Genomic DNA, 18,520 nt, shown 5'->3' with positions numbered 1-18,520 from the left:
CAAAAGCCTCCAAGAAAAACATGAACTAGTCTCAGCCATGGAAGAGCTCAAAAAGGAGTTGGAAAAGCAAGTTAGAGAAGTAGAGGAAAAATTGGGATGAGAAATGAGAATGATGCAAGAAAACCGTGAAAAACAAGTCAATGACTTGCTAAAGGAGACCCAAAAAAAATACTGAAAAAAATATTGAAGAAAACAACACTTTAAAAAAGACTAACTCAAATGGCAAAAGAGCTCCAAAAAGCCAATGAGGAGAAGAATGCCTTGAAAGGCAGAATTAGCCAAATGCAAAAGGAGGTCCAAAAGACCACTGAAGAAAACACTACCTTAAAAATGAGATTGGAGCAAGTGGAAGCTAGTGACTTTATGAGAAATCAAGATATCATAAAACAGAACCAAAGGAATGAAAAAATGGAAGACAATGTCAAATATCTCATTGGAAAAACCACTGACCTAGAAAATCAATCCAGGAGAGATAATTTAAAAATTATTGGACTACCTGAAAGCCATGATCAAAAAAAGAGCCTAGATATCATCTTTCAAGAAATTATCAAGGAGAATTGCCATGATATTCTAGAGCCACAGGGCAAAATAGAAATTGAAAGAATCCACAGATCACCTCCTCAAATAGATCCCAAAAAGAAATCTCCTAGGAATATTGTCACCAAATTCCAGAGCTCCCAGGTCAAGGAGAAAATACTGCAAGCAGCCAGAAAGAAACAATTTGAATATTGTGGAAAAACAATCAGGATAACACAGGATCTGGCATCTTCCACATTAAGGGACAGAAGGACTTGGAATACAATATTCCGGAGGTCAATGGACCTAGGATTAAAACCAAGAATCACCTATCCAGCAAAACTAAGTATCATGCTCCAAGGCAAAATATGGACTTTCAATAAAATAGAGGACTTTCAAGCTTTCTCAGTGAAAAGACCAGAGCTGAATAGAAAATTTGACTTTCAAATACAACAACCAAGAGAAGCATGAAAAGGTAAACAAGAAAGAGAAATCATAAGGGACTTGCTAAAGTTGAACTGTTTTGTTTACATTCCTACATAGAAAGATGATGTGTATGATTCATGAGACCTCAATATCATAGTAGCTAATATGCATATATATATATGTGTATACATATATATACATATGCATGTGTCTATGTATGTATGTATGTATATATGTAGATATATATATATATCTGTGTGTGTGTATGTCTATATATAAATATACACACAAAGGGCACAGGGTGAGTTGAATATGCAGGGATGATACCTAAAAAAATAAAATCAATTTAAGGGATAAGAGAGGAATATATTGAGAGAAGGAGAAAGGGAGAGATAGAATGGGGTAAATTATCTCGCATAAAAGTGGCAAGAAAAAGTGGTTTTGTAGGAAGGTAAGAGGGGGCGGGAGAGGGCAAATGAGTAAATCTTGCTCTCATTGGATTTGACCTGGGGAGGGAATACCATACCCACTCAATTGGGTATCTTACCCTACAGGAAAAAAGGAGGAAGAAGATAAAGGGGGGATGATAGAAGGGAGGGCAGATGGGGGGAGGAGGTAATCAAAAACAAACACTTTCAAAAGGGAACAGGGTCAAGGGAGAAAATTCAATAAAGTGGGATAGGTTAGGAAGGAGCAAAACATAGTTAATCTTTCACAACATGAGTATTGTGGAAGGGTTTTACATAATGATATGCATGTAGCCTATGTTGAATTTCTTGCCTTCTTAGGGAGGGTGAGTGGGGAGGGAAGAAGGGAGAGAATTTGGAACTCAAAGTTTTAAAAACAGACATTCAAAAACAACAACAACAAAAAAAAAGTTTTTGCATGCAACTAGGAAATAAGATACACAGACAACAGGGCATAGAAATTTATCTTGCACTACAAGAGATGAAGGGAAAGGCGGATGGGAAGGGAGTGGGGTGGCAGATGGGAGGGCTGACTGGGGAATGGGGCAACCAGAATATATGCCATCTTGGAGTGGGGGGAGGGTAGAAATGGGGAAAAAAATTGTAATTCAAACTTTTGTGAAAATCAATGCTGAAAACAGAATATATTAAATAAATTATAAAAAAAAGAAGGCTAAAGCAAAAAAGACCACATACTATGACTAATAAACAGCAAAAAAAGAAAGAAAAAAATCTGCTAAGTACACAGGAGGAACAGAGATTGAAAGAGGACAACCAAAAGACATAAAATGTACCATAATGTAAGTAGTTAAAAGTTAATTGGTTTATATATTTTGTAATGTTCCATTTATTTATTGAGTTTCTTATTAGGCTTAAAAAATTTTTTAAACCAAATTTTTGGATGTACCAACATAGCAATTAGTTTTGCTTAACAATGCAGATTTGTTTCAAGAGATTTCTTTTTCCTAATATGGCCAGGTGGAAGGAAGAGAAAATAAATAATTGTGCATTTTAAAAACAAAATCTAACTTAAAAATCTTATTTAGATGATTAAATAAATAAGCAATCTAGTGAAAGATAAAGATCATAGATTATATTTTCACAGGATCATAGCTTTTGAGGTGGAAGGCATCTCAGGGGCTATCTAGTCCACCCTCATTTTACCCATGAACCAGTGGGGGCCCATGGAGAGGTCAGTGACTTGCACAAGATCACATAGATGGTAAGCCTCAAAGGCAGAATTTGAACCCAGGACCTTTAGCTCATGGGCTAATACTGTTCAGCTTCATGATACAGCCAATTCCTTTACTACTTTTCTAATCTAGTACCTATATATTTCTACGTTTAACAGTTACTGTATCATTCCTCCATCCTACTAAATACAGATCTTGTCAAAGCAAAACAAACTGCCTAATAATTTCTTGAGCAAATTCTAAGCAAACACACTTACAGTGAGTACTTGTCCAATAGAGTATTCATTAGCGATGATCAAAGTTGTCCCATACCAGAATGCCAGGGAATATGAGGCATATATCAGGAAGAAGGCAACTCCAATTGACATATTGGCTGTAATAGCTTTTTTTATCCCAAGACTTTTAGCGTCTTCTAAATTTTTGTTGTACCTGCAAAAGACAGTAGCGATTAGAAAATATACACACCCTCTTGAACAACAGTCGGTGCAAGATCAGGGATGTCCTAAATATGCATAATGCTACCCAAATATTCCCCATCGATCCAACATCTGATAACTAAAAAAATTTTGCCTATATTCTCACTGAAGAATTAACTTTTATCCTTGGAGAAAGGATGATTCCTGATGTCAAAGGACATAATTTCTGTAACTTTTTATTCTCAATTAAAAAAAAATACCACAGATTCACTTTGATTTGAAAGTACCAAGAAGAAAACACCCAGGAGATCTAGATATGGAGAGAATTAAAGCTCATCACAATGTGCAGCCAAATGGCATTTTCAGAAACAGCTGACAGTTTATACCAAATATCTATCCATGATCTTCTTGACTTTTGTATGTGCTATATTATATTCTTTCTTTTCAGCTTCATTTAACAGCCTCTTTCCCACTCATGTCAAATAAGTTAATTTGCCTTTATAACTTTCTAAGACTAATTCTATCAAAATAGGACTCTTCTGGCCTCAGATACTTACTACCTGTGTGACCTTGGTCAAGTCACTTAACCCTGTTTGCCTCAGTTTCCTCTTCTGTAAAATGAGCTGGAGAACAACCAAAACAGCGTATTGACATAACAATAGATCAAATGCAAAAGCAGATATGAGAATCCAGGTGTCTTCTGTTGAGCCAAACATCAGAGAGATTTGCAAAAACATGCAAAACAACTCCTTTTTTGTTTTGGAAAATATAGTTATTTTTCATTAAAATGTTATTTATATTAACATGTAGTTTATTATTGTTTCTTTAAAATGAAATAAAATATAAATTTTAAAAATTTGTCAGTTTTGATTTCAAATATGGTAAATGTTGATAGCTACAATCCACATAAACAAAAGCTGTTTGGGATCTTCAATAACTTTTAAGAGTATAAAGGAGTGCTGAGGCAAAAAAGTTTGAAAACCACCAGAATAGATGGTCTCCTTTGACCTCTAAATTTTATGATCCTATAATATTTTAAAAAGGACAAAACACATTTGCCCAAATAAATTTGGAAATTTTCACCTTCTTAGATAAAATCGTGGATCTCAAAAAGATTATTTTTTATTCACAAACTCTAAAAAGTTAATACCTTCTAGCTGGTTGTTCATTACCCAATCTTGTACTTACAGGCAGCTATTACTAGGCATGTTATCCAGGTTAATGATTAAAAAAACCCCAAAACTCAGAGCTGAAGCTCACACCTGTAATCTCATGTACTTCAAGTGATTGCTTACCCAGGCTAATGCTGGTGGAAGCCATTTCATTGACATCATGCTGTCCCAAGTAGTCAGAAGAAAACATTACACACAAGAAGAAGCAACAATGAGAAAGAAAATAATTTAGATTCCAGAAAAGATCGATAAGTGAAAGGAGGGGTAGAGAAGAAAAAGGTGATTATAAAAAGAACTATTTTCTGTTTTTTAACAGCAATTATAATAACTCAGAAGGAGTGCGGTAAAGTGGACAGAATGCTTGGTTCAGAATCAAGACAACCTAAATTCAAATCTTGCCTTCAATATTTCCTAGCTATGTGACCTTGGACAAATCACTAGACCACCTTCTGTGTTGGGTGGCTCCCTAGGACTCACCTGCTAAGTCATCGGGTATCATGATCTCTATTTGGGGAGGAGCTCCTACACAGGCATAACCTATCATGACAAAATCACAGATCTTTCCCATATTCACAGCTCACATTTGAGAAAGTGTTTATAGTGTATAAGGCACTGTAAACATGACATCTCAATGGGTCCTCAAATCAATTCTAAGAGACATATGGTGTTGGGTGTTCTCCCTACAGTATTCTTCACACTTGGTGGGGTGGGAAGGCAGGAAGTGGAATGACTTTCCCAAGATAGTGACACTAACAAGAATACAACCAAGGTCTTAATCCTTTTGGGCTTTTTAACTGCTTAATTTTTTTGAATAACAGTAATTTTAAAAATATTTTAAAAGTAATCCTTAGCAACAGTCATTCTTTTCCATCTTGGATTAAGTGGTTTGTTTTTTCTTCCTAAATATACAACTACCATACCCTTGTTCTTAGGGAAAAAACCTGAACCACAAAGTTGAGCTTGTGTAATGACACCTCCAAGGTACCAAAATTGTTTAAACTTTTAATGTTTTCCTCAAGGTGCTAGCTACTCTTGCCTGCATGCATTCATTCATTCACTGTATGAGTAAATCCTGTCTTTCACTACTGAGTTCCCAGTCAAAAATATTAAGAACACTGGAGTGGTCTCTGGAGCACCCCAGGTCTTATTATCTCCCTTTGGGTCTGACTATTTACAGCAAAGCCGACTAGCCAGCCCCCAATGCTGCCAAGTCAGTAGGCAGAGTTCCAAGAGAGAAAATCCATTAAGTCTCTTCTGTAAGAAAAAAACATTGCTTCCTCCTCTGGAAAACCATAAAAGGTGGAGCTCACCGTTCAGACTAATAGGCAAAAGTCCAGCTCTCCGGGCTAGCCCACAACCTATGCCAGGCTGAACTAATGGTTTTTTTTTTTAATTAATACCACCACTGATCTGAATGTCACATCTAGGATCCTGCTGCATACATGTGAAATAATTTTGGCATTTCAGCTACAAGTCTTAAATCTGCTTGGAAGACCAGCTGGAATAAAATTAAAAGCTTTAACAGCATAATGTAAAAGTATTACTTCCTCTTAAGCTAACAGGCTGTTTCATAGTCATGAAAAATCAAACTGAATTAAATTGCTTTTCAGGAAGCTAGGTGTTCTGTTCTCTGTCTTCAAGATGTTTGAAAACTGATTTTATTCTTATACTCAGTGACATATAATCAAGGTCATTTATTTGTTAATGTGTTTCAAAATTAAACACATCCCTTTGTCTTCAGAACACATTGGACTTATTATTTCAAATTTGAAGATAACAGTCAACTTTCATTTATCTCTTAACAGAAGGGAAGAAGGACTTTAATAACTCCAAACAGCAAATAATTAAAAATATTATGGAACACATTATGGATAGGGCCTTTTCCCCTTGTAGATTTACTATCCTAATAATGACTGGCTCAGGCTAGAATGAGAATTATTTTGCATGCCTTTTGCATGTAAATCAACTGTGTGATAAACTGCTAGAACTCATCAGAGAACTATCAGCTAATGTACATTTATGCATAATAGAAATTATTACTACCTTTGAATACTAAGAATCTAGTGGAAGACTACCTCTAACATGTCATGTTTTATGGAAATTCATACACCAGTGCAGTGGATAGAGTGCAGAGCCTGGAGTCACAAAGACCTGAACTCAAAACTGGCCTCAGACATTTACTAGCTGTGTGACCCTGGACTAGTCACTTCATGCTATTTGCCTGAGTTTCCTCATCTGTAAGATGAACTGGAGAAGGAAATGGCAAACCACTCTGGCATCTTTGCCAATAAAACTCCAAATAGGATAATGAAGAGTGGAACACATCTGAACAACAAAAAAAATAATACCAAGCATCACAGAAGTATTTTCTTTATATGTAATATAATAAAACAAGGCATACAGGGAAATACTTAAAAGTACAACATATTTTTTTCAATCAGCTAAGAGAGGGAGGGAGAGAAAAACCAACCTTTCCAGTTCTTTCTTTTGTCCTCCAAAAGCAATTACAGTTCTAATTGCTGCTAGGACCTCTTCAGCTACTGCTCCAGCTTTTGCATATGCTAATAATTCTTTATCAGTAAAGGAAGACAGTATCTGTTTAAAAAGAGATAGAAAAATCCACTTTTGATCCCATGATTTAGAAACCCCTTCAATAAAATTCTACTCTGATGACTCATGCTGGTATGGTGATGACACTTGGGTGTTCTTAAAGGTTACACCAGTGGAGGGAGGGCCAGCTCTGGGAAGTTCTGGGAACCAAATGATTCATTTTTCTGACCCCAGCAACTCATGAAGTCCAGCTATGAAAAGTGGAGACATTGCTATTTGAGCTGGTGGCAGGTACAGTCTATTTCAATCCTTCAAAAAACACTTGAGGCCAGTAGTTATTCACCTAGATAGAAAGAGAGAAGGAAAGAAAGAAAGGAAGGAAGGAAGGAAGGAAGGAGAGAAAGAAACAGAGACAGAGAGATGAGAGAGCAAAGAGAAAGAAGGAAGGAAGGAAGGAAGGAAGATGTACACATATACTAGATAGATGTAGATAACTACATTTCAAAATAATTGATTTCCTTTGTAATCTTATATACCATATTTTAGAACTTTTCACAACCTGCCCTCCCTACCTTTCCAGTCTTCTTATCCCTTACAGCCTTCCCCTTATTCTGCAGTCCAGTGACACTGATTTCTTTGCTGTTCCTCATACCCAGTACTCCATCCCCTGACTCAGACTTTTTCACTGGTTGTATCCCATGCCTGGAATTATCTGCCTCCTTGCTTCCTTCCAGTCTCAGCTAAAGTCCCACCTTCTGCAAAAAGCTTAAAGTCCTCCTTAATCTTAGGTTTTTCCTTCTAAGATTATCTCTCCCATTCACCTTGCATACATCCTATTTATACCTCACTGATATCATGTTATCTCCTCCATAGCAGAAACTGTTTTTTTTTTTTGTCTTTCTTTGTGTTCGCAATAATTAACCCAGTACCTGGCACACTGTAAGTGCTTAATAAATGCTAGTTGCTTGCCTGCATTTAAAAAACGTTATCCTGAAAAGGAATCCATGACACAAAAAAGGCTAAAATATCTGGTTTAGGAAGTTACCACGTATAACCCTCTATCCAAAGTAGCCAGGTGCAACTTTTCTCTCCTGGATATTATGTAATGGCAGAGAAAAGGAGGAAAAAGAATTGTGTATACCTAAAGGCAATGGATGTAGGGCACAATCTATTATTACAGCTGTCATCTTTATACCGAGGTCTCAATCATGTTGGACCAGGAATGAAGAATGGATGACAGGGAAAGTTGGGTTGGTGGCAAAAGCTGTGAGCCTCCAGAAGATGTCTAATGCCAGGAGCAACAAAAAGCTTCCTTTGTCATGATCCATGGGAAAGCCATCTACCCAGCTCCCTAGAAAGCTTTGATCTTTGATCTGTCAATACCCTCCACTGCCGTTATTGTAATTAAGTCAGTACTCTAACTTTCAATTAAAACAAAAAGGGCTTTACATTTTAAATACTGTCTTAATTGTCTGTACCTAGAACTTAAAGCCAAATGCCAGCAATCTCCATCAAATACACATACGTGTTATCACATAGCCAATTAAGTATAGTAGCTCCTACTAAATGTTTAAATCATTCAGATAATTCGGGGACTTATGGATGTACGTGATGCATTAGTCATTAGGAATGCAACTTCAAAGTTATGTTATTTGTATATTAACTTTTAGAGTTTCAAAACACCGTCTTTAGGTGGCCTGGTGGAGAGAGCATTAAACCTGGAGTCAGAGACCCAAATCCAAAAACTTCTTCAGACACGTCCTGGTTGTGTGACCCTACCTAAGCACTTCGTCAGCCTCAGTTTCTTCACTGACAAAATGGGGATAGTAACTTAATAATAGCTCACATTTATCTATAAAGTATTTTGTAAGCCTTATGCCAATATAGAAATACTAGCAATTCCTTATGAATTTTCTATCCTTATTTACTCCAAAAAAACTTTAAATTAACCAGATTTCCCTCTCCCTAACACACCACTTTTTACAGAAAAAGGCAAAATGACAAAACATTTTTTAAAAAAATGAACCTGGAACTGTTACCAGAGATCAAGCATATAAAGCACTTTGCAAACATTAGCTACAGAAATGCTAGCTATTATTAGTGATTAGTAACACGCCAGGTTTGCAGTGTAGGTCAGGAGACTTAATCTCCTTTCCCTGTCCTTCTAAAGCGTACAACCAATATATAAATGGGGCAGTGACTATAGTGCCTTTCTGCCAGCCTCAGGGGCAGAAAGGGCCCGCTTCAGCCACCCAGTGGCTGGGTGACCTTAGGCAAAACATTAGACTCTCAGTGCCCTAGGCAACTTTCTAAAGCTATAAATGACAGAATAACGGCTTACCTGTAGTGATCAAAGGAATTTCCTATAGCATATTATAGGCCTAGACCAAAAGCCAAACAAATAAATAATAGGGATAATAAAAGCTTACACTAGCATAATGTTTTATAGTTTACAAAGCATTTTAGATATGTTATCATATTTTATCCACTAAGGTAGAGAGGTAGAGAGGTAGAGAAGTAATATAAGGTGGTAAAAAAGAACACCAAAAGATCTGGATTCAAACTTAGCTTTTCTCCTAAAGAAGATGTGAGACAATATTATTTAGCTTCTCTAGGCTCCTGTATCATGGACCCCTTTGGTGGTGTGGTTAAGCCTATGGACCCCTTCTTTCTCACCAGTAAAATAAGAGAGTTGGCCTAGATTTTCATTAAGATCACATCCAAGCTCAAAATCTCTCATCCTATTATCCTAGGGTAATTATTATGCTCATGAGAAAACTGAGGTCTAAATATTTCTCAAAGATCCCACACATAAGTGGAAAAGGACTATGCTCAAATCTGCCACAGCACCCATACACCACTTCTCCCTACTATGAGGAATGACACTATATAGTATAGAAAGATAAGTTAGGTTCATTATCCTGAACTTAGTAAGTCAATAAAGTAAATTAATTCATTTGGAAGTGATTTCTCCACGCCCTACTCAGCCCCCAACTTAATAGTATTGTATTTTTCCCAATTATATGTAGAACTAGTTTTCAACATTCATTTTTTATAAGATTCTGAATTCCAAATTTTTCTCCCTCCCTCTCTCCTGCCCCTCTCCAAGAGAGCAAGCAATGTGCTATAGGTTATACATGTATGGTCATGTTAAGCATATTTCTACGTTAGTCATGTTGTGAAAGAAAAATCAGAACAAAAGGGAAAAGCCACAAGAAAGAAAAAACAAAAAAGTGAAAATAGTATGCTTTGATGTGCATTCAGATTCCATACTTCTTCCTCTCTATGTAGATAGCATTTTCCACCATGAGTCTTTTGGAATTATCTTGGATCATTGTATTGCTGAGAAGAGCTAACTCTATCATGGTTGATCATTGCACAATGTTGCTGTTACTATGTATAGTGTTCTCCTGGTTCTGCTCATTTCACTCAGCATCAGTTCATGTAAGTTTCTCCAGGTTTTTTTTTTTTCCTGAAATCTGCTTGCTCATCATTTCTTATAGCACAGTAGTATTCCATCACATTCATATACCACAACTTGTTCAGTCATTCCCTGATTGATGGGCATCCCCTCAATTTCCAGTTCTTGGCCACCGCAAAAAGAGCTGCTATAAATATCTTTGTATATGTAGGTCCTTTCTCTGTTTTATGATCTTTTTTGGATACAGGCCTAGTAGTGGCATTACTGGATCAAAGGGTATGCACGGTTATATAGATCTTTGGGCATAGTTTGAAGATTTCCAATCAACAAGGATGAAAAGAAAAAAACGTGCTGCTTAACCACCAACACTTCACCAAAATGCCAGTTATTCCATTAAAGAGGGATGATGTTGGTCCCTCAATTCTTCAAGCATCTCAGGACACTGGAGTTTATTTTAGGCACTGTATATTCTTATTTTATTTTATATTTTATATCCTTTACACATTTTGAGAGGCAATATGGAATAGTGGATAGAGACTATTTCTGAGTCAAGAAGTTCACACACACACACACACACACACACACACACACACCCTTCCACTGATCTAGACTGATGCCTCTCCTCTTGTCTCAGTAGCCAGGCTTCATGGGATTCTATGGCAGGGAATGACAGATGAGGAGGTGGCTTTCTGTAGAAGAGGGTCTCTACATTTAATTCTCTTGGTCCTTAAAAGAAGAACACGCAGTTGGTTCTGTATTCAAGGACCTTCTACCTAAGTAGGGCCTCCTAAAATTTGCTCTTCACAGGCATAGCCTTACTGTAGATTTGACTGGCAAAAGAGTTTAGCAGAGGATAGGCTGGTTACCTAAATCAGCTTCAGGCTTCTTAATTTTTTAAGAATCAATAGGGAGAACGTGGGGAGGAGCCAAGATGGCCACATGAAAACAGCGTTTTACCAGAGCTCTCTCATAACTTCTGTCAGATTCCTATAAAAAAGTGAATTTGGGCAGATTTAAGAGAGTTAGAAACCACGAGCAGTCTGAGCGGGGCAAATTTCCAAGCCAGGAGAGTCTGAAAGGCCGAAGGAATGAATCCGTAGGCTTGGAGAGTGCTCGGCGTGCGGAGCTGCTCCAGAAGGCACCAAAGCGCAAGCGGCCGACTGGGAAACCCACGTGGCAGACAGGCTGGGAGAAAGCCAGGTGCCCGAAACCAGTGGAGATCCCCAGGCCTCCCAACACAGGACGGCAGTCTGTGGAAGTGACAAGAGGCAGCGCAACGCCACCAAGCGGCCGAGATATCAACCCCTCAGTCTTGCAGCCCAAAGGTATGAAACGGGGCTTCTCGAACTTCTGGGAGACATAATGGCCAGGTAAAGGGCTCTAATCCCTCCCCTTCCCACCCAGAGAATTCCTCAGGATAAAAAAAATGCTGGAATACAGGAGACAGAAGTGGGGCTTCAGTGGCCAAGTAGTGGGAGTACCTGAGTCCCAGAGGGGCAGAGCCAGCAGGGGTCAACACCAGGAACCCAGAAGTACTCTTGCTCCCCCAGGGGAAGTGCCAGACACCCAACTCAAACAACAAGGAGCTGAAACCATTGCTGAAGAGCAACAGTGCTTGAGAACAACCCCAGGGGAAGAGGAGATTTCGGGCAGCCAGACCCCCCCCACACACACACACACCTCAGGAAACTGAAGGCTATAATTCACAAAGCTGACAACCAGACTCACAATCTCCAGAATAAGAAAACTGGGACAGAGAGTCCTGAGCCCCAAAAACAGAAATTTATTGTCAAGCCAGGAAAAGGCTAACCAACACGAAGAACACACAAAAAACCGAGGACCATTGATTATTTTTATGGAGACAGGCAAGATCAAAATACCTATTTGGAAGAGGATAACAATGACACTATACCCACATCTGATACCTCAAAAGGTAGTGTGAACTAGTCTCAAGCCCAAAAAGCATTACTGGAAGAGCTAAAGGAGGATTTTAAAAACCAAATTAGGGAGGTAAAAGAAAAAATGGAAAAAAAATGGAAAAAAAAATCCACTGACAAAATCAAGTCCCTAAAGAATAAGACTGGTGAAATGGCTACAGAGATTCAGAATCTAAATAGTGAAAATGACACCCTGAGAGGTAAAATCAACCAATTGGAAAAGGAGACTCAAAAGCAAAATGAAGACAGTAACTCATTAAAAATTAGAGTTGAGCAAGTGGAAGCTAATGACTCTATGAGGCAACAAGAAGTAATAAAACAAAATGTAAAGAATGAAAAAAATAGAAAAAAATGTGAAATATCTCATTGGGAAAACAACTGACCTGGAAAACAGATCCAGGACAGACAATTTAAGAGTTATTAGTCTACCGGAAATCCATGACAAAAAAAACCTTGACAGTATCTTCGAAGAAATTATCAAAGACAACTGCCCAGAGGTCGTAGAACCAGAGGGCAAAATAGTCATTGAAAGAATTCGCCAATCACCCCCTGAAAGAGATCCAAAACTGAAAACTCCAAGAAATATTATAGCCAAATTTCAGAATTACAAAATCAAGGAGAAAATACTGCAAGCAGCCGAAAAGAAACAATTCAAATATTGTGGAACAACAGTCCGTATCACGCAGGATCTTTCAGCTTTCACTTTAAAAGACAGGAGAAATTGGAATATGATATCCCAAAGGCCAAAGGAGCTGGGACTAAAACAAAGGATCAACTACCCAGCAAAATTAAGCATAGTTTTTCAGGGAAGGAGACGGACATTCAACGAAATAAGGGAATTCCAGACCTTCTTGATGAAAAGGCCAGAACTCTATGGAAAATTTGATTTCCAAATACAAAACTCAAGAGAGACATGAAAAGGTAAACAGGGGGAAAAACCCCCACAAACCTTGTTAATCAATAAGGGCAAATTATTTGCATCTTCATATAGCATTATATAGCATCTTATGCATGTTTTATATGTATACATATATAAGTCAATCTTGGGAATAGTACAGCTATTATGACAATTGAAAGGGATACACATAGACTGTGAATGTCTGTATAAAATAACTGATATAAGGATAAAAAACATAATTAAGAGATGTAAAGGGAGGGCTTTGAGAGAAGAGGTAAGGAGGTAGTAGAAAAGGGTAAATTACACCAAAGGAAAAGGCACAAAAACACATTTTAGTATAGGGAAAGAAGGGAGGGAGAAGAGCAGTATTTGATCTTTACTGTCATCTGATCGGGTTCAAGAAGAGAATAACATACCCTGATAAGTATAGAAATCTAACTTGTCCTACAGGAAGTAGGAGGGGAAAGGGGAGAAAAAGTGAGGGGGGTGGTCAGAAGGGAGGGGAGAAGTAGCAAGTGGGAAATGGTAAGACAAGGGAGGGAAATAAAGAGGGAGGGTAAACTGAGGAAGGCGGCAGTCAAAAGCAAAAATTTGTTGAGGAGTGGAAGGGGAAAGGGAGAAATAAAAGCATAAATAGGGGGAAATAGGATGGAGAAAAAGACACAGCTAGAAATCATAACTGTGAATGTGAATGGGATGAACTCTCCCATAAAACGGAAGCAGATAGCTGAATGGATTAAAAACCACAATCCTACAATATGCTGTTTACAAGAAACGCATTTGAAACAGGGAGATACACACAGGGTAAAGGGAAAAGGCTGGAGTAAAATATATTGCGCCTCAGCTAAAGTAAAAAAAGCAGATGTAGAAATCCTAATCTCAGACAAAGCAAAAGTAAAGATAGATTTAATTAAAAAAGATAAGGAAGGACACTACATCCTGCTAAAAGGCAACATAAACAATGAAGCAATATCATTGTTGAACATTTATGCACCAAGTGGTATGGCATGCAAATTCTTAGAGGAGAGATTAAGGGAGTTACAGGAAAAAATAGACAGCAAAACTATAGTATTGGGAGACCTCAACCTTCCCCTTTCTGAACTTGATAAATTTAACCTCAAAATAAATAAGAAAGAAGTTAAGGAAGTGAGCAGAATTTTAGAAAAGGCAGATATGATAGACCTCTGGAGAAAACTAAATGGGGATAAAAAGGAATATACTTTCTTCTCAGTGGTACATGGCACATACTCAAAAACTGACCATATACTGGGGCATAAAAACCTCACAATCCAGTGCAGAAAGGCAGAAGTAGTCTAAGCATACTTTTCAGATCATGATGTAATAAAAATTATTTGTAACAAAGAGACATGGAAAAATAAGATAAAAATTAATCAGAAACTAAATAATCTAATTCTAAAGAATGAGTGGGCCAAAAAACAAATCAAAGAAACAATTAATAATTTCATTCAAGAGAATGACAATGAGACAACATACCAAATCTTATGGGATGCAGTAAAAGCAGTTCTCAGGGGAAGTTTTATATCTCTAAAAGCTTACATGAATAAAATAAGGAAAAAGGAGATCAATGATTTGGGCATACAACCGAAAAAGCTAGAAAAAGAACAAATTGAAAATCCCCAATTAAATACAAAATTAGAAATACTGAAAATCAAAGGAGATTAATAAAATTGAAACCAAGAAAACTATTGAATTAATAAATAAAACAAAGAGCTGGTTTTATGAAAAAACCAATAAAATTGATAAATCTTTGGTCAATTTCATTAAAAAAGAAAAGAAAATCAAATTACCTGTATCAAAAATGAAAAGGGTGAGTTCACCTCTAATGAAGAGGAAATCAAAACAATAATTAGGAATTATTTTGCTCAATTGTATGCCCATAAATTTGACAACCTTAGAGATATGGATACATAAATTGCCCAGGTTAGGAGAAAAGGAAGTAAAATTTCTAAATAACCCCATCTCAGAAATAGAAATTGAGCAAGCCATCAATGAACTCCCTAGAAAACATCTCCAGGGCCAGATGGTTTTACATGTGAATTATAACAAACATTTAAAGAACAATTAATTCCTATACTTTGTAGACTATTTGGGAAAATAGGTGAAGAAGGAGTCCTACCAAATTCTTTTTATGACACAAATATGGTACTAATACCCAAACCAGATAGAGTCAAAACAGAGAAAGAAAATTATAGGCCAATTTCCCTAATGAATATTGATGCAAAAATTTTAAATAAAATATTAGCAAAAAGATTGCAGCAATTTATCACGAGAATAATACACTGTGACCAGGTAGGATTTACTCCAGAAATGCAAGGCTGGTTCGATATTAGGAAAACGATTAGCATAATTGACCATATCAACAACAAAACTAGCGGAAACCATATGATCATCTCAATAGATGCAGAAAAAGCCTTTGACAAAATACAACACCCATTCCTATTAAAAACACTAGAAAGCATAGGAATAAATGGAGCCTTCTTTAAAATTATAAATAGCATCTATTTAAAACCATCAACAGGCATTATTTGTAATGGGGATAAGCTAGATGCATTCCCAATAAGATCAGGGGTGAAACAAGGACGTCCATTATCACCCCTACTATTCAAATTGGTACTAAAAACATTAGCTGTAGCAATAAGAGGAGAAAAAGAAATTGAAGGAATTAGAATAGGCAAAGAAGAAGCTAAATTATCACTTTTTGCAGATGATATGATGATTTACTTAGAGAATCCTAGAGAATCAAGTAAAAAACTACTTGAAATAAAAAACAACTTTAGCAAAGTTGCAGGATATAAAATAAACCCACATAAATCCGCAGCATTCCTATACATTACTAACAAAGCCCAACAGCAAGAGATAGAAAGAGAGATTCCATTCAAAGTTATTGTAGACACAACAAAATATTTGAGAGTTTATCTGCCAAGACAAACCCTGGGCCTATATGAACATAATTATGAAACACTTTCCACACGAATACAGTCAGATCTAAATAAACATCAGTTGCTCATGATTAGGCCGAGCTAGTATAATAAAAATGACAATTTTATCTAAATTAATCTATCTATTCAGTGCCATACCAATTGAACTACCAAAAAATTATTTTACAGAACTGGATAAAATAATAACAAAATTTATCTGGAAGAACAAGAAGTCTAGAATATCTAGGGTATTAATGAAAAGAAATGTTAGAGAAGGTGGCCTAGCCATACCAGATATTAAGCTGTACTATAGAGCAGCAGTCATCAAAACTACCTGGTACTGGCTAAGAAACAGAATTGTGGATAAGTGGAATAGGTTAGGTACACAAGATGGAGAACTCAATGACTATAGCAATCTCCTCCTTTGATAAACCCAAAGAGGCTAGCTTCTGGGCTAAGCATTCACTCTTTCTCAAAAACTGCTGGGAAAATTGGAAAATAGCAGGGCAGAAACTGGGCATAGAGCAATATCTTACACCATATACCAAAATAAAGTCAAAATGGGTTCATGATTTAGGAATAAAGGCTGAAACTACAAGCAATTTGGGAAAGCAAGGAATAGTTTACCTATCAGATTTATGGAAAAGAAAAGAATTCATGACCCAACAAGAGATAGAGAGCATTAGAAAATGCAAAATGGAAAATTTTGATTATGTAAAATTGAAATGTTTTTGTACAAAAAAGCCAATGCAACAAAGATTAGGAGGGAGGCAGAAAATTGGGAGTAAATCTTTACAACTAGTATCACTGATAAAAGCCTCATTTCCAAAATATACAGGGAACTGAACCAAATATGTAGGAATACAAGTCATTCCCCAGTTGACAAGTGGTCAAAGGTTGTGAACAGACAGTTTTCAGAGGAAAAAATTAAAGATATCTAAGGGCATATGAAAAAATGCTTGAAATCACTACTGATTAGAGAAATGCAAATTAAAATAACTCTTAGATACCATCTCTCTCCTGTCAGATTGCCTAAAATAACAAAACTCAAAGGGATGCCCATCAATTGGGGAATGGCTGAACAAGCTGTAGTATATGAAGGTAATGGAATACTATTGTGCTATAAGAAATTGGGTTGATATGGACTTCATAACAGCCTGGAAAACCTACATGACATAATCCTGAGTGAGCAGAGCAGAGTCAGGAGAACATTATACACAACCACAGATATATGGATTCTGTGAGGACTAACCCTGAGAGACTTTGCTCTTCTCAGCAACACAATGTGCAGAGACAGCTCCAAAGGACTCACGATGGAGAGTGCTATCTGCATCCAGAGAAAGAACTATGAAGTATGAATGCAGATCGAGGCACACTTTATGCTTGCCTTTTCCTCCCCCCTCTTTTTTTTCCTCTTTTTTGTATTTGTTTTTGGGTTGTGGTTTTTTTTTTTTTTTTGGTTCTGTTTCTTCTTTCTCATGATTCATTCCTTTGGTCATGGCTCTTCTCCACAACTTGACTAGTGTGTAAGTTAATTCAATGCGAACTTATACATGGAAGTTATATGGGATTCCATGCCATCTTGGGGAGGGAGGGGTGAATGGAGGGAAGAAAATCTGGAACTCAAAATTATGTAGAACCATGTGTTGCAAACTAAAAATAAAGAGAAAAAAGAAAAAGAAAAAAAAATAGGGAGAACTTCCCTCTCTATATCTACTGTCCTACCAGCAGTACTACAGACTCTCTCTCTCCACCCTACCACCCACACTCCATCCCCAAGCTCAATGCTAAAAACACAATCCCCCATGTTAGTACTTTATCATTAGGATATTAATGACTACAAATTTATTGGGTGATTTATAGTCACACAGATACACACAGTCCCATTTGACTAACTTTCAAGGGAACACTTCTGCTATTATTTTGATGGCAGATCTAAAGCCCATTGAACAGACAAGTGAGGGGGCTGTTGGTTTATTAGGTATGGCTGGTGTGTTTTATCTATGACTGAAAAACATTTCTGTAAAAATTCACAGGTTTTACATACCTTTGCCCAGAGGGCAGCTGACAAGCCTAGGAGAGGACTAATGGCCAGAATCACAAGTGTTAGCTTCCAGCCTCTTGTAAATCCAACTATAAAACCTGTAAGGAATGTTGCTATTGCTTGAAAGAGTATTCCAATTTTGTCTCCAATTCCATCGTTAATTTTGGACACATCACTAAAAAAGAATATAAATACACCTTTCTAAAACCATAAATATTTAAATAATTTCTGTTGAGTTTAAGATTATTTCTGATACTCTAAGATAGGGGTCAATGAATGTTCCTTTCAATTTTTTCTCTACCAAGTCAAATATTTACTACACAAAGCTATGGCTTACAGTTGTGAACATGTATATTTAGTCCAAAACTGAGCATGGACATTTCAAATAGCTCAGGTCTCCATCCCCAGGGAGAAAAGTTAAGAAGCAAACCACCCATACTCACACTTATTTTTTATCACTATTAATAAGTCTAAAATGCATAGCATCATGTCCAAATGCATACGCCAAATGTGAGCTGTCAATGTAAGGAGGATAGGGTTA

At 36.9% G+C, this 18,520-nt stretch overlaps 2 protein-coding genes across 2 annotated transcripts in view; both read right to left on the bottom strand.

Moving 5' to 3' along the window:
• LOC118849943 (ATP-dependent translocase ABCB1-like) overlaps nucleotides 1-18,520 on the bottom strand; it is a 319,035-nt gene that overhangs the window by 75,217 nt on the left and 225,298 nt on the right. The gene's annotated exons all lie outside the window — the stretch shown is intronic.
• The window catches only part of LOC118850050 (ATP-dependent translocase ABCB1-like), a 62,040-nt gene that overhangs the window by 25,439 nt on the left and 18,081 nt on the right, over nucleotides 1-18,520 (bottom strand). The window contains 3 exon segments of the mRNA XM_036759251.1: nucleotides 2,860-3,031; nucleotides 6,661-6,785; nucleotides 17,983-18,154. Coding sequence (XP_036615146.1) covers nucleotides 2,860-3,031; nucleotides 6,661-6,785; nucleotides 17,983-18,154 — 469 coding nt within the window.

The sequence above is a fragment of the Trichosurus vulpecula genome, chromosome 5, assembly GCF_011100635.1.
Source record: "Trichosurus vulpecula isolate mTriVul1 chromosome 5, mTriVul1.pri, whole genome shotgun sequence".
NCBI classification, from domain to species: Eukaryota; Metazoa; Chordata; class Mammalia; order Diprotodontia; family Phalangeridae; genus Trichosurus; species Trichosurus vulpecula.
Note: the sequence above shows the minus strand (reverse complement) of the source record. Positions and strands in the feature narration are given on the sequence as shown.